A 12,544-nucleotide genomic window follows, 5' to 3' on the forward strand; every position below is an offset into this window, starting at 1 on the left:
GTGCAGGAGGGACATCCACACACTTAGCAGCTGGGCCGCGCTTGCAGAGATAGCGAGAAGGGGGGAAGCCCCTTGGGTGGCATCGTTTACGTGTTCTCTGCACTGCGGCGCATCCTTCATGAGGAAAGGCCACCACAGGGAAGGAAGAGAGCGATCGACACGCGCCTTCGCAAGCAACAGCGCGTTAAGTTGTTCCCGTAAGCGCATCTGCTCAGGCGTGCAGGAGCATTGCGCCAGCCACATCGTCTCACAGGATCGCGCTTGTAAGCTTGTGAGCAGTTTATAGGGGAGGATCACTGAGGCCGGCCGTCGCATCTTCGTCAGACAACTCCACCCTGGCCCCATCGCTCCAGCAATCCTCGTAGGTATCCGTGATGGGGCAATGCTGCAGAATCACCTGCGCCTTCGTCTGCTGTAGTGCAATGGGACCGTCAATGGCGATGCCATGCGCAAGGACATCTGCGGCCGAGGTAGCGGTGGTGAAGACCACGGAATAGGCTGCCCCCACACCATCAGCTGCAGAGCTCGGGTTCGCCGCAGATGCAGCAGCGCACGCGCCCGATGCTCCACGGAACATCCACGCAGCTCGCTCGCTTTTGTTGGGCCCGAGCAACACGATATGATACCGATTGGACTGGAATGTGCACGCGGATACCATCGAGGCATGGCAGCCGACCCCCTCGTATAAGCCACGGATGCAGTTCACAATGCGCACGTGGTTGAGGGTGCAGCTGCTTCCCATGCCCAAGTACACGCCATCTCGGCCGCTGCTCAGCGTGCACCGGTTCAGGTGGAGACTGGCGCCGACAGTGGCGCTCACAACGGGCATGAGGCTGGCAGCAGCATTTTTCTTCTTCCCGTTTGTCGGGTTCATCACGAGCGGCGGCGGCGCCGTCTCTGCAGCAGCGACGGTGCCGCCACCGCAGTAAGCCGCGCTTCGGAGCTGCATGTTGCCCGGTTCTAGTAAGAAGGCATCTGAGATGGAGAGCAGCGCGCCTCGGCCCTTGACGGCGATTCGCCCAATGATGGTTGCGTTGTTTCCTATGATAGACACGCGTGCTCGGTCGACCACGACGGGTGCGCAGGGGCTCAGTGTGAACAATTTTCCGTCTAGCAGCACCGTGCGCGAGGCGTGCTCGCTGCCGTGTCCGCGCAACGCATCCGTGAGTTCCTCACTAGTGCGCACAATATAGCAGGCGCCCTGTCGGTGCTGGTGATAGTCCAAAGGTGGCACAGGCGCAGCATTGGGGGTGGCCATAAGTGTTGACGCGTGAGCCGCCACTGCCGCTGGCTGGTGCGCCTGCGACGCGGACAAGATCAAGAGCTGCTTGACGGCCTCTCGGCTGTCCTCAAGGGCCTCCTTTAGGTCACTCACCTGCTGGCGGAGCTGTTGTACTTCGCGTATAAGCGCCGATGTCTTTGCATCGGTCAAGGAAGTGTGCGTTTCCGCCTCAATAGAGTCCCCACATGTTGACGGTGTCGGGTTCAGCCCGGTGTCCACCGATGCATCTCTCGTTGAGCCTCCCCAGCTGCCAAACAGCTGCCGCGCTGGGGTCAGGTGGCATGACACGCTACTCGACAGTGAGATGTGAGGATGAGGTGCGTTGCACCGGCGCATCCCCACTACATCGCTGCGCTTCACGCCCGTTGAAATGGCACCGCCGTCAGAAAGCACAAGCACGCTAGCTGCCCTGCCCCGCCACACAAGCTGCGAGCACGACAGAGGCAAAGGCGCTGTCAAGCGCATGGGTGGCTGGCGTGCATATAGCGTGCAACGGAGGGGTACAAGATGAGGGCCCAAGGCGCACAACATTTGAAGAGGGAAAGGGGGGAAGAGAGGAGAAGGGGGGTGCAGGGCGAGTGGGCGGAGGCGGGGGGGAGGTGTCGGGCGGGTGCCCGCCCACAGGGCACGGTGCTGAAAACGAGACGTCAACGAGTGGGCCAACGTCTGCCGCCCACCTGCGAAGACGCGAAGGCAGACGGGTAAAAGCGAAAGGGAAAAGGGTGGCGGAAACGGAGATAAGTCGGGCGACGCGCTGTCGGGACAGAGCAGAGACACGTCAACGGGGCGAAGGAGAGGAAGACATAAAGACAGAGAGGGGGTGGGGTGGGGGGTTGGAGCACCCGTGCGGTTCAAGCACCTTCACACGAGCTGACACACGCTGCCGCCTTTGCTACGATAATGAAAGTGTCTATTGCTACAAGTAGTACGCGCACCAGCTGCAATACGCACAGTTGTCGTGCAGCGGCGGTGGCTAATGCTTACAAAGATGAGTGACGGAGCGCTTCCCGCAGCAAAGGGACTCGCACAGAGGTAATAGGCGGCCCCACTAGAAGCCTCCCTCTTCCCCCTTCCCCTCTTCCCTCCCTCCCTTCTCGCCCCCTACTCACACACACACTCACACACCTACAAGAATCGCCGCGACCTGCCGACTCGACACAGCGAAACGCACAAGAACGAAGCGAAGAGTAAAAGGCAAAAAAAAACAGAAGAGAGAGAGAGCGCTAGTCACACTGTGAGACGCACTTGCGCACGCAGGCACACAAATACGGACAAAAGCGTCCTGCGCTGCTGTGCTCTGGACACCCTGGCAGCTAGAAAGCGAAGCACACGAAGGATGGGGGGCTCGAGGTGGGGGAGAGGAAGGGGGGAGGTGACGTTTTCGTTTTCTTTCAGGTAAGAGGCAAATAGGGGTTGTCTAAGCACGCGCGCACACACACAGGGTGTGGAGCAAACGGAGGGGAGGGCGGCGGCGGTGACGGCGATGGCTGCTACAGCCAGACCGCATATATCAAAGAGGGGAAAGGCGCGCGCCGATGGGAGACGGATGCCTTCGAGACGGAATAAGTTCAAAAAAAAGAAAGTGAAGTAAAAGGCAATGCAAAACGGAAAAGAAGACGTGAGAGGGGACGTGGGGGGGAGGGGGGCAGCGTCACTGGCGCGCGTTTGTGATGATGCCTCTCTCGCTTCGAGCGGAAGGAAGGATTCTGCGTCCCTTCCACTCCTTCATAAACGGTCAGCTCAAGACACAAACACAATGGGGCGACGGTGTTGTGCGCGCGTGTGTGTATGTGTGTGTGCGTCCAATTGGGCGTGCACGAGAGCAGACGACGAAGCAAGAGGTGAAACGCAAACGTGCCTCTCGCACAATCCTGTCTCTCCTGCGCCTCTTCTAGTGCAGCTATGCTCCTTCAGGCACACGCGCAGGCAGACAGGCACGGAAGAGTTCGCCGATGATGGCTGAAGTGAGTGGAACGGCGACGAGGAGGACGTCTCCAGCACAAAGACAAGAGACCTTTTATTGCTCGCGGGGCACAGATGCCGAACGAAAGAAGCTGCGCGTATAGCAGTGTAACTCTGATGACTGCCGAGAGAGCGAGATGTGTGTGGTTGTGCTTTTCTGGAGCCGAAGATGTTGTATGTGAAGCAGGCAAAGAGGGCGTGAAAGGAAGAAGCGGGACAAGCGCAAAGGCGATTGTGAGACGATATAAAGGAATCGGCGGGTGGTGTGTCACAGACGAGTAGACAGGGCTGAGCCGCACAGTGGCGATGGCGGCTTGGCATACTTGACGGGTACTTCTCCCACGCTCACTCTTTCGCCCCATTCGCCAGCCGCCGCCCCCTCCCCCCCCCTACTCTGTTCGACCTGCATGATTGCACACAAATGTGGGTCGGGGCCATCTGTCTCAGGAGCGGCAGATGGGCGTGCGCACCGCCCGCCTCTTTTCTTTCGTGCCGCCACAAAGAGGGGGAAGAGGGCGAGCAAAATGTGCAGTGTGCGGTGCGCACGTCTCGGCTCTCGCACGGGCGCGAGGAGGCGAGAAGAAGCGAAACTGTTCTTTGGCAGGCTGACATGAGTGTCACGCCACATCGCCTAACACTCCGCAGCCCTAATGTAACGCACAAACGAAGAAAAAAATGAGGGCCGACGGGAGCATCGGCAGTGGTGGACCGCAGACACAGAGAGAGAGGCACCGATGACTTTCGAGTAAACGCGTGGTGATGCTCAAAACGCGAGCAGCCTGAAGCCTGTCTGCTGCTGTGTCGTGAGGTCGGTGCGAAGGCGGTACCCCCAGTAGGGCAGCCCTTTATTGCTCGCGGGGTACCCCGGCGGGAAAACTATCTTCATGGTGTCTGTGAGCACCTGCTCCTTGAGCAGTCGGTCCGACACCGTCGTTGTCGACATGGACGGAGAGGCGTTCACCTCGATCAGGTGGGGGTTGATGTGGTCGTCGATAAGGATGTCATAGCCGTAGAGCTCGTAGGAGTGCTTGTCGTTGAACATCACCGGCTCCACCGCCTTGAGCGAGTGGTAGATGAGAAACTGAATGTTCTTCACCAAACCCTCAGCCACGTAGGGGCCGTAGCCCTTCTGCACGTAGAGAAACATATTTTTGAAAGACCACTTGCCGCCGTGCGAGCTGTTGTAGTGCTCGTCACCCTTCTGCAGGGCGACATTCGTCAGGTGGGAGCCGAGGTCCTCCTGGGCCAGGCTGCTGCCGGCGTATCGCGTCGCGCAAAACCTGGCGAACCCGTCCTCGTGCAGGTACGCCACCAGAGGCTTATAAGATGTTACGAGAACATACAAGCGCAGGTCGAACTTTTTGCCGCCAATGAGCAGGGGGTTGGAGATGTAGCGGCTGACAATGTACGAGCCCAGTGCCGCGCCGGCGTTGCTGCTAGCCCCGGCTGTGGCCGCGGATGAGCCAGGGGCGGTCGGGCTGCCCTGTGAGCCTCCGTTGCCGCTGTTCGCCGACGCCCCCGCGGCGTCGACGCTGCTCCATATGGCCGGGCGCTGCGGCTGCAGCGCTGCAGGCGCCACCCACGCGGCCCGGTTAGCAGGGGCAGTGGCCGACGAGGACACGCTCTCCGTCTCCTTCTTTTCTGCGATCCAGCGCTGCAGGGAGCGGACGTCATCGATGAGAAAGATGCCCTTCCCCTGCGAGCGCGATGTCGGCTTCACAATCCACTGAGCGCCGCGCCGCTTTTGGAACTTCTCCTTGAACATGCTCATGTCATTGGGTATGTTGAACGTCAGAGGAACGCTGTCGGCTAAGCAAAAGGTTTTGGCGCCGAGCGGCCGCCCGCGCACGCCGCCGCCATACGCGAGCCCGCAGGAGCCTGCCGACGCCGATACCCAATCGGTGGCGGTATGCAGTGTCAGCCGAGCGTAGTTATCCGCCTGATTCTCTCGCAAGTATCGCTTGATGTTCTTGTACATGAGGTCCTTGCGTGTCAACTCCGCGTGATCGGGGAAGTGGTTGATGATCTGATGCTCCTGCCACCGGAAGGTGCTGGAGCAGACGGTGTGGCGAACGCGTCCGACGTGCATCCAGAAAAAGTGCCAGTCGCCGAGGCCGATGTTCTTATCCTCACCGTCACTGCTCGCTGGAACGCAGACCTCCTCCACACTCACCCGTCGAGCACGCATCAAAGAAGCGGCCGCAGCTGCGGAGGCGGCGGCGGCCTGCATCTCTGCACCACCACTCCTACTCATGCGAAGCCCATCGTCTGCCCGCCCACTCGCCCCTTCGGCAGTGCAGGCGCTGGTGATCGACGACGCTGGTTGCCATGCTGCCGAGCTCGTTGGATGCGCCTGCTCGTGCTGGTAGCGCTCGAACATAAAGTGAATCACCTCCTTGTCGAGGTCTGTTCGGTAGCGTAAGGCGCAGTCTCCGTAATGGTGACTGCCACCGCTGCTGTTGCCCCCAGCGATGACCACGCCGGTGCGGCGGCCGTTGCCAAGTCCATTGCTGCCCGATGCCGCGGCACCAGCGCCGCTGGCGGCCCCTGGTATCATGAAAACCTTTGTGTGCCGCTTGCCGGCCAGCGAGGTCACTGGCACCGCCACGCGCCGCGAGGCACTACGCTTGTCGCTGCTACCACCCACCTCGCTCACAAGGGTCGCAGAAAAAGCGGCATCGACAACATCGTCGCTGCCGCCGTCACTGTCCTCTGGTGGCAGCTCACGCAGCGGTTTCAGATCCATCGCACCCGAGTCTTCCACACCCATCAGCTGCTTCAGCTGCTGCCGCTGCATTGGCTGCTCTTTCGGATCCTCATCGGTCCCCACCCCAGAAGCCCGGGCCACTTCCGGCTGCGGCAGTTGCCCTTCGCCTCCCACGGACCCTTCAGCGGGCCCCATATTTTTCTTTGCTTTGCCGAGCACGAGGAGTGAGGGCGGCGACGGCAGCGTTGCGGCGGAGGCGGCTGACCCCCTTACACTTGAGCGCCCCTTCCGCCTCCGCGCCGATGAAGCCCGCAGCGCCTTTGCCGCAAGCGACCGTGTTGCTGGTTTCTTCTTCGATGCGACCGAAATGGCGACTTGGGGTGTCAACACCGCGGGCGTTGTACGAGCACCACCACCAACACCACCAGCGGGAGCCGTGGCACGGCCGGAGGTCGTCGGCGGCCCAGCAGTTGGTGTACCGCCCACGCTCTCCGACAGCTTGCTGTCCCTTCGCTTGCTGTCGCCCCTGCGGATTTTCGCGTGCCCCATTAGGATCACCCGGCGGCCAAAGAAGGAAAAAGGGGGTGAGAAGACGTGTGTGTGTGTGTGTGCGGCACGTTCGGCGCAGAGATTAAGGTGGCTTCGGAGGACAGCAGCGTGCACGCGCGTCTGCCTACCCTCCGTGGGCCCCTCGAAAGCAGGGTGAAGAAAGGGGAATAAAGCAAAGCGTTGCCGGATGCGTGCTGTGTGTGTGTGTATGTGTTAGTGTGTGTGTTAGTGTGTGTGCGTTGTGTATGCGGGAAAAGGTAGATGGACAAAGAGCGTGAGTGGCCCCCCTCCGGTTCAAGGGAGCTGCGACAGAGACGAAGGGAAAGGGTGATGGAGTAAGCACGAGAGGGAGGAGGGAGGGCAACGGTGATCCGCGGCGCACGTGTGACAGACACCCAAATAATGAACGCGCGTTCTGTCTCCGCTATACACACCTTTTTCCCCTGCGCTCACTGTGTGGTGGCTTTGCTGCTTAACTGTATATGTGTGTGTATGGCGGAGTGCGCCTGTGCGACGGTGCTACGTGCGTGGAGTCGCGGATATGGGGAAGGTGTAGCGGTACTGCGTCGCCTGCAGAGTGTGAGGTGGGGGGCGGTGTGATCTTTAGCGGTCTCCTTTGCTGCTTGAAAAAGACAGGAAAAAAGGGGGGAGGAGGGGATGGTGGAGAGGAGAAGCGGATGGAGGAGGGGAGGGGAGGGGGGAGAGGCGGAGGCGGCATGCGCATTGAGGGTCCATCGCACACAATCCCCTCCGCCCCACCCCTCCCTCCCAAGGGCGCATCGCGAACGCCTTCCGCTATCGTTGAAGCGCTTACATGCGGGGGTGTGAAAGAGGGAAAGGGGGAGGGCAGAGAGCCACGCTGCGAGGCATTACGCTTCCACAACGCAGACAAGAGTTACTGCGGCAGCGCCTCGTGATGCGATTTATTCCGCAACGAATGCTCTACAGGAGGAGCCAAGGACTTGCAAGACCCACCGCTGCCCCCCCCCCTCTTTCTCTCATCCGCACCCGCATCCGCATCTCCCCCCTCCCTCCCTCTCGCGGTAAGCAGCCGCGTGCTCAGCCAACACCCCAGAGGAAGGTAAGGAAGGAGAGAGCGAGATAAAGGTTTGATGCCGGAGGTAGGGGTCACAGTGAAGGCCCTCTCACTCGTATTTTTCCCGCCAATGCGCAACCGTCAGCGTCACGTCGTGCCACGAGCGGCTCCCGCCGTCAAGCTTCCCAGGCCTCTTTCTTTTTTTGCGGGGAGATGTCAGGTGAGGGGTAATGAGAGACGAGCGGAGGGTGAGGGACGACATACCCCATTGCGCCAGCGCGCCGGGACACAGAGAGGTAAAGGGCAGGCAGGTGGTGAAGCACCCGGCAGGCGCACATCAACAGCCCGAGAGCACGCAGGTGCTGGCGCACGAACCAACGCAGAGGGAAAGGGGGGCTAATTAGTTTTCCTTACCGTGTTAATGCGCTCCCGCCTCTCTCTCCCCCCTCATTCCTGCGTCCCTGCTCTGGATGTCTGGGCACGTGTGCCTGTGTGCCGCCTCACTGAACAACGCGCGAAAGGCGTCTGCGAGCAACGGACGCTGCCGGTGTCGCTACAATCGCTCCCCCACCCACCCACCCGTTCCCTTGCACGCTATACGCGGTCGCCGTCGTCTTCTTTTGTGCTCACTTTTTCCGGGTTAGCGCGAAGAGATGAGAAATAAATAAATAAATAAAAAGAGAGTTCGCGCCATCACACGCCTTACCCACTGCACTTCCCCTCCTTCCCTCACCCACCTACCCCAACGCACGCGCCAGGCAACTCGCGCGCGCGCGTCATGCGACACGGCAATACCTACAACACGAGGAAACGGCAGGCGTCGTGTGGGAACGAGCGCTGTCGTCAGTCCGGCGGTGAAGATCCAATCTTCAAACGAATTGGCTCCATCGTGAAGCGCCAGACGCCGCCGCGGTGCATGCACGGCATCAAGTCAGCGCCCCTTTGTCGCATGCCTCCCTACCGCGCCATCCTCCGCTTCTTAGCCTCTGGTGAAATGCGTTGGGTGGCACCCCTCACCGCCTCACAGCCCTTAGCATGCTCTCTCCTGTGCCGCTTCACACCAGCTGATGCCGCGGTCACATCCGTCTCGCTATCTGTATCGGTGGGCGCCATAGTGGGCTTCTGTCGCCCCTTACGAGCCACTCTCAGTGCGGCCATATCGTCCCCATAGCCCTCCGCGTTGGTATGGCTGCCGTCACAGTGGGTGCCCATCTTGAATGCTCCCCGCTTGGACTTCTTTGCGTCTCTCAGCCCCGGCGCCTCGGTCTTGGAAGCGCCGTTTTTTATTAGCGTGGCATTCACCTTCTTTCGGCGCGCCCTGCTGCCGCCTGTCACTACACGGGCCGCGCGCACACCGACGTCCACGTCGGCATGCGACTCCGCAGCAGCGCCCATCAGCGCCGCGACGTCTTCTGGTGGTGCGTCATCGCCCAAGAAATGCCGTAGCTCACTCTCCAAGTCACTCGCGCCTGTCTTTTCCACGCGAGTCGCGTATTTTCGATCCTCTCTAGCAAGCGCGGCCCGTAACTCGGCTGATTCGGCCTGCTGCAAGCGGTGCAGCCGACGCTGCATGCGCCGCTGCTGCGGCTTCGTGAAGTGCTGGCCACGCTGCAAGATATCGGAGGCGATGTCGAGAGCACGCTGCAGCTTCGCCGCAGCAGAATGTCGCTCGCGTCGCCGCAACTCCTCCGCGGCCTCCTCTTTGTTTAGATACACGCGCTTGTGCTCCACTGAGCGGCCTGCGCCGCAGATAGCCCCGTTCGAAACGTCCCCTGGTGTATGACCGCCGCTGAAGCACGAACGCTTGCTAGACTGAGGGGTGACGGCTGCAGAGAAGAGAGAGGGGTGAGTGGATACGGCGCGCCCGTGTACGTGCGTGAGAGCGCCGCCGCCGCCACCGTGGTGAGCGTCGTCATCACCCGTGTCCCGCGGCTGCACCGCTGCCGAGTCGAACGGGCAATAAAAGTCAAGGTACCTCGTGTGCGGCTCGTATGGAACATTCACGTACGGCACGTTCTCCGGCATCGTTATTGGCCGCACCACCGGCACGGGGTCCTCAACTTGTATGTGGCCACGTGTTGCCAGCATGCGATGCTGCTCGTGGCGGCTCAGCCTTCGCCGTGGTGGGTTGACATTCAACTGCACCGGCGACGTGAATTGGCGGAGGTACTGCTCGCTCTTTGTGAGCCATGGTGCCGACACCTCAACGGCATCCTTGGCAGCGCGCGCAACAGCGACCGTGTCGTTGCTCGTCTCCAGTGTCTTTAGGATAGACTGATGCGCAGCTTTGCTGTGCAGCCCCATGGCGATACTCTTCGGCAGCGTCGCCTCCGTCGGCATAAGCGCCACGTACGTCTCCAGTGGTGTCAGAGGCTGCGAGCCCGTCTGTACCTTCGAGAGGCGAATGCGTGCGTTGGTGCGCTGGCAGTGCGCCGCTGCAGCGCGCAGGTGGCATAGCTGTGGCACTGCAGGTGCTGGAACGTAGTGGTAATCCGGGCACACACCCGTGATGACTGTGTAGAGAGACCAGAGCGCCGATTGGAGAAGGTTCATGCCCACCTCGATGCTGGACGAGCCCGTGTACTCGGACGCCTGCACGATGTCTGCAAGGAAGTCAATGTCGATGGCATCGAGGTTAGGCGAGACGAGCGTGCTGTGCGGGTAGGTCGCGCGCACGCTGCGGTAGCGCCGCCATAAGCCCATGGCCACCTCGCCAGCGCCGGTGTAATGATCGCCTCCGTTCAGCAAGAACAGGAAGATGAAGTCAATGCGGATGGACGGGAGCTGCGATGGCGAGAATGGCGTGTCGCCACGGGTAGCGGAGGTCGCCTTCAACCAGCGGTACAAGATGTCCGACACGCGAATAAGCTGCAGCGAGGAGGGGCTGATGATGCTGAAGTTGTGGAAGGCGGTTGCGCCGAGGCATGTCATGACAAGGTCAATGTCATTGCCGATCACCACGACGGAGTCGTCAGGGCGGCCGCGCAGATACGGCGTCGTTGCGGCGTCACTGTGATGGTCGTATTTGCCGTCACCCCCGGCGGTGCCCTTGCTTGGATGACGGCTACCGCCGTCTCTGTTGTTGCCCCGTCGGCCAGCGCTGCTGAGCCGCCTGCCAGGGCGCAGCGCCTTCTCGGTCTGTGGCGAGCATGCGGTGTTTTCTGCCGCGCAGCCTTGGCGATACGCGAGGAAGGCCAACGCGCGAGATATCTTCGCCTCGCCCTCGCCCATGACAGTGGTACCGTAGAGGTACACCGGGCACGCCCGTTGCAGAAAGCCACGGCCGTGGTTTAGCTTAAACTGCGACGCGATGGCGTTCTCCAGCTCGATCATAAACAAAGAACCCGCAGTGATGGCGAGCGTGTTGAGTTGGTGCACGCTACCCGTGTCCAGCAGCGAAACCTTGCGCCGTCTAAGCCGCTGCGTCTGCAGCTTTGCGATAGGGGCGGGGCCGTCGAAGCAGATGCTGAGCGATTGGCGTGGCACCACCACCTCCGTCACCAGAACACGCAGCCGCTCCAGCACTTCCTGGATTAGCTGCTGCTTCGTCTTGTCCTCGCTGCCCTTCTGGTGGAAGCAGGAGTGTACAATACAATTCATGTCAATGAGCACGTGATCCACCACCGTCCTGCTGCTGTCGCTCGCAACAGCCCCAGCATTGCCCAGGCCGTCCACGTGCGAGGAGGACGTTAGATGGCGTCGGCGCGCCCCGCCGCTACCAGTGTCATTCTCCTCAGTCAACTGGTCATCGGCAGCGTACAGCGCCCCAACTTTAGCATCAGCGCCCTCGGCAGTGGTCACGTAGTAGTCCTCCACCCTCAAGCGCCGCTTCACCTCCTCCGCGGCCTCGGCATCACTCAGCGGCACGGGAAGTAGTCGCGTGCACCCGCACGAGTCAATGAACTTGCGCAGCCCTAGAAGCCCCATAAACTATAAAGTAACACGCGAGGGAATTGTCTGTGCCTCTGCTTACCTGTTGGCCCGCTCTAGAGAGTGCGCGCGAGTGCTAGCCCCTCTCCCTTCCACCGCGTGGCCCACGAATCACTCTACACACGAGTGACAAAAAGACACCTGTTGGTCTGACCTGAATAGCACTCCAACATGAACGTTGGGTGAAGCAAGCGAGTCCAGAGGAGGAGGAGGGGAGGGGAGGGGGAGAGGGTAAAGTCAGCTGGCAGTGTGTACTCATCGGATAGGGGGAGAAGGACAGCCAGGCGGCGTACACATATGCGTGTCATCACCGCAGCTGCAGCGGCTCAGACCGGCGGATGCCGAAGGGAGCGCACTCGCTTAAAGAACGAAGAAAGAGGCGACCCCTTCGCCCCTTCTCGGACAAAGCGAGTTCGTGAACTCTGTGCGGCACGTCGCGGGAGGGAGGGAGTGGGGGGAGCATAGGATGGCCCCCCACTCCCTCCCTCCCATCTTCGCCTTGCTACTGTTCCTTCTTTTTTTTTCGGGAGGAGGGATTTCCGAGAGAGCGACACAAAAAAAAACGAAGAGAGATAGAGAACGCCAACACGAACGCACTGGCGGGTGGCACCCGACGTCATCCTTCCCAACGCCCGCCATGATGCAAGCTCGGTGACGCCGGCGCGTCCTTACCCACCGATCCACTCACTCGTACACACCGCCGCGGTGATTGCTGTAAGCTTTCAACACACACACACACATATATATATGTGCTTCTGTGTGTGATTTTACACACGTATACGCAGGGGCGGTGATAGCGGAAGCACTGGTGCACGCACAGAGGATGCCGATACGACGCACGGAGGCGAAAGTGAGTCGAGAAGATGCGCTGCAGAGAAGCGGAGATGGTACACAGAGAGCAACGCGCACGCAGTCACTCTTGGGGGCGCCCACGAACGCGGGCGTGAGGCGACGCAGCATCACCCCCTCCCCTCACTTCCCCCTCTCCATCTCCTTCATGTATGGGCTCTTAACTCCGTCGTCGTTGCCATAGCAGTGGTCGCCCCCTCGTAAACGCCCTGTTGGGGGTTCCCTCCTA

At 60.8% G+C, this 12,544-nt stretch overlaps 3 protein-coding genes across 3 annotated transcripts; all 3 read right to left on the reverse strand.

Moving 5' to 3' along the window:
- Nucleotides 1-280: 280 nt before the first annotated feature.
- On the reverse strand, nucleotides 281-1,747 carry LSCM1_05671 (uncharacterized protein; the record flags this gene model as incomplete). Its single annotated transcript, XM_067323117.1, has 1 exon — nucleotides 281-1,747. One exon carries the CDS (start codon nucleotides 1,745-1,747, stop codon nucleotides 281-283), a length of 1,467 nt encoding a protein of 488 aa, XP_067179752.1.
- A 2,260-nt stretch (nucleotides 1,748-4,007) lies between these two features.
- LSCM1_05672 (uncharacterized protein) lies at nucleotides 4,008-6,500 on the reverse strand (the record flags this gene model as incomplete). Its single annotated transcript, XM_067323118.1, has 1 exon — nucleotides 4,008-6,500. One exon carries the CDS (start codon nucleotides 6,498-6,500, stop codon nucleotides 4,008-4,010), a length of 2,493 nt encoding a protein of 830 aa, XP_067179753.1.
- Nucleotides 6,501-8,493: 1,993 nt separating this feature from the next.
- Nucleotides 8,494-11,463, reverse strand: LSCM1_05673 (uncharacterized protein; the record flags this gene model as incomplete). Its single annotated transcript, XM_067323119.1, has 1 exon — nucleotides 8,494-11,463. One exon carries the CDS (start codon nucleotides 11,461-11,463, stop codon nucleotides 8,494-8,496), a length of 2,970 nt encoding a protein of 989 aa, XP_067179754.1.
- Nucleotides 11,464-12,544: the final 1,081 nt, after the last annotated feature.

The sequence above is a fragment of the Leishmania martiniquensis genome, chromosome 16 (assembly GCF_017916325.1).
Source record: "Leishmania martiniquensis isolate LSCM1 chromosome 16, whole genome shotgun sequence".
Lineage (NCBI taxonomy): Eukaryota > Euglenozoa > Kinetoplastea > Trypanosomatida > Trypanosomatidae > Leishmania > Leishmania martiniquensis.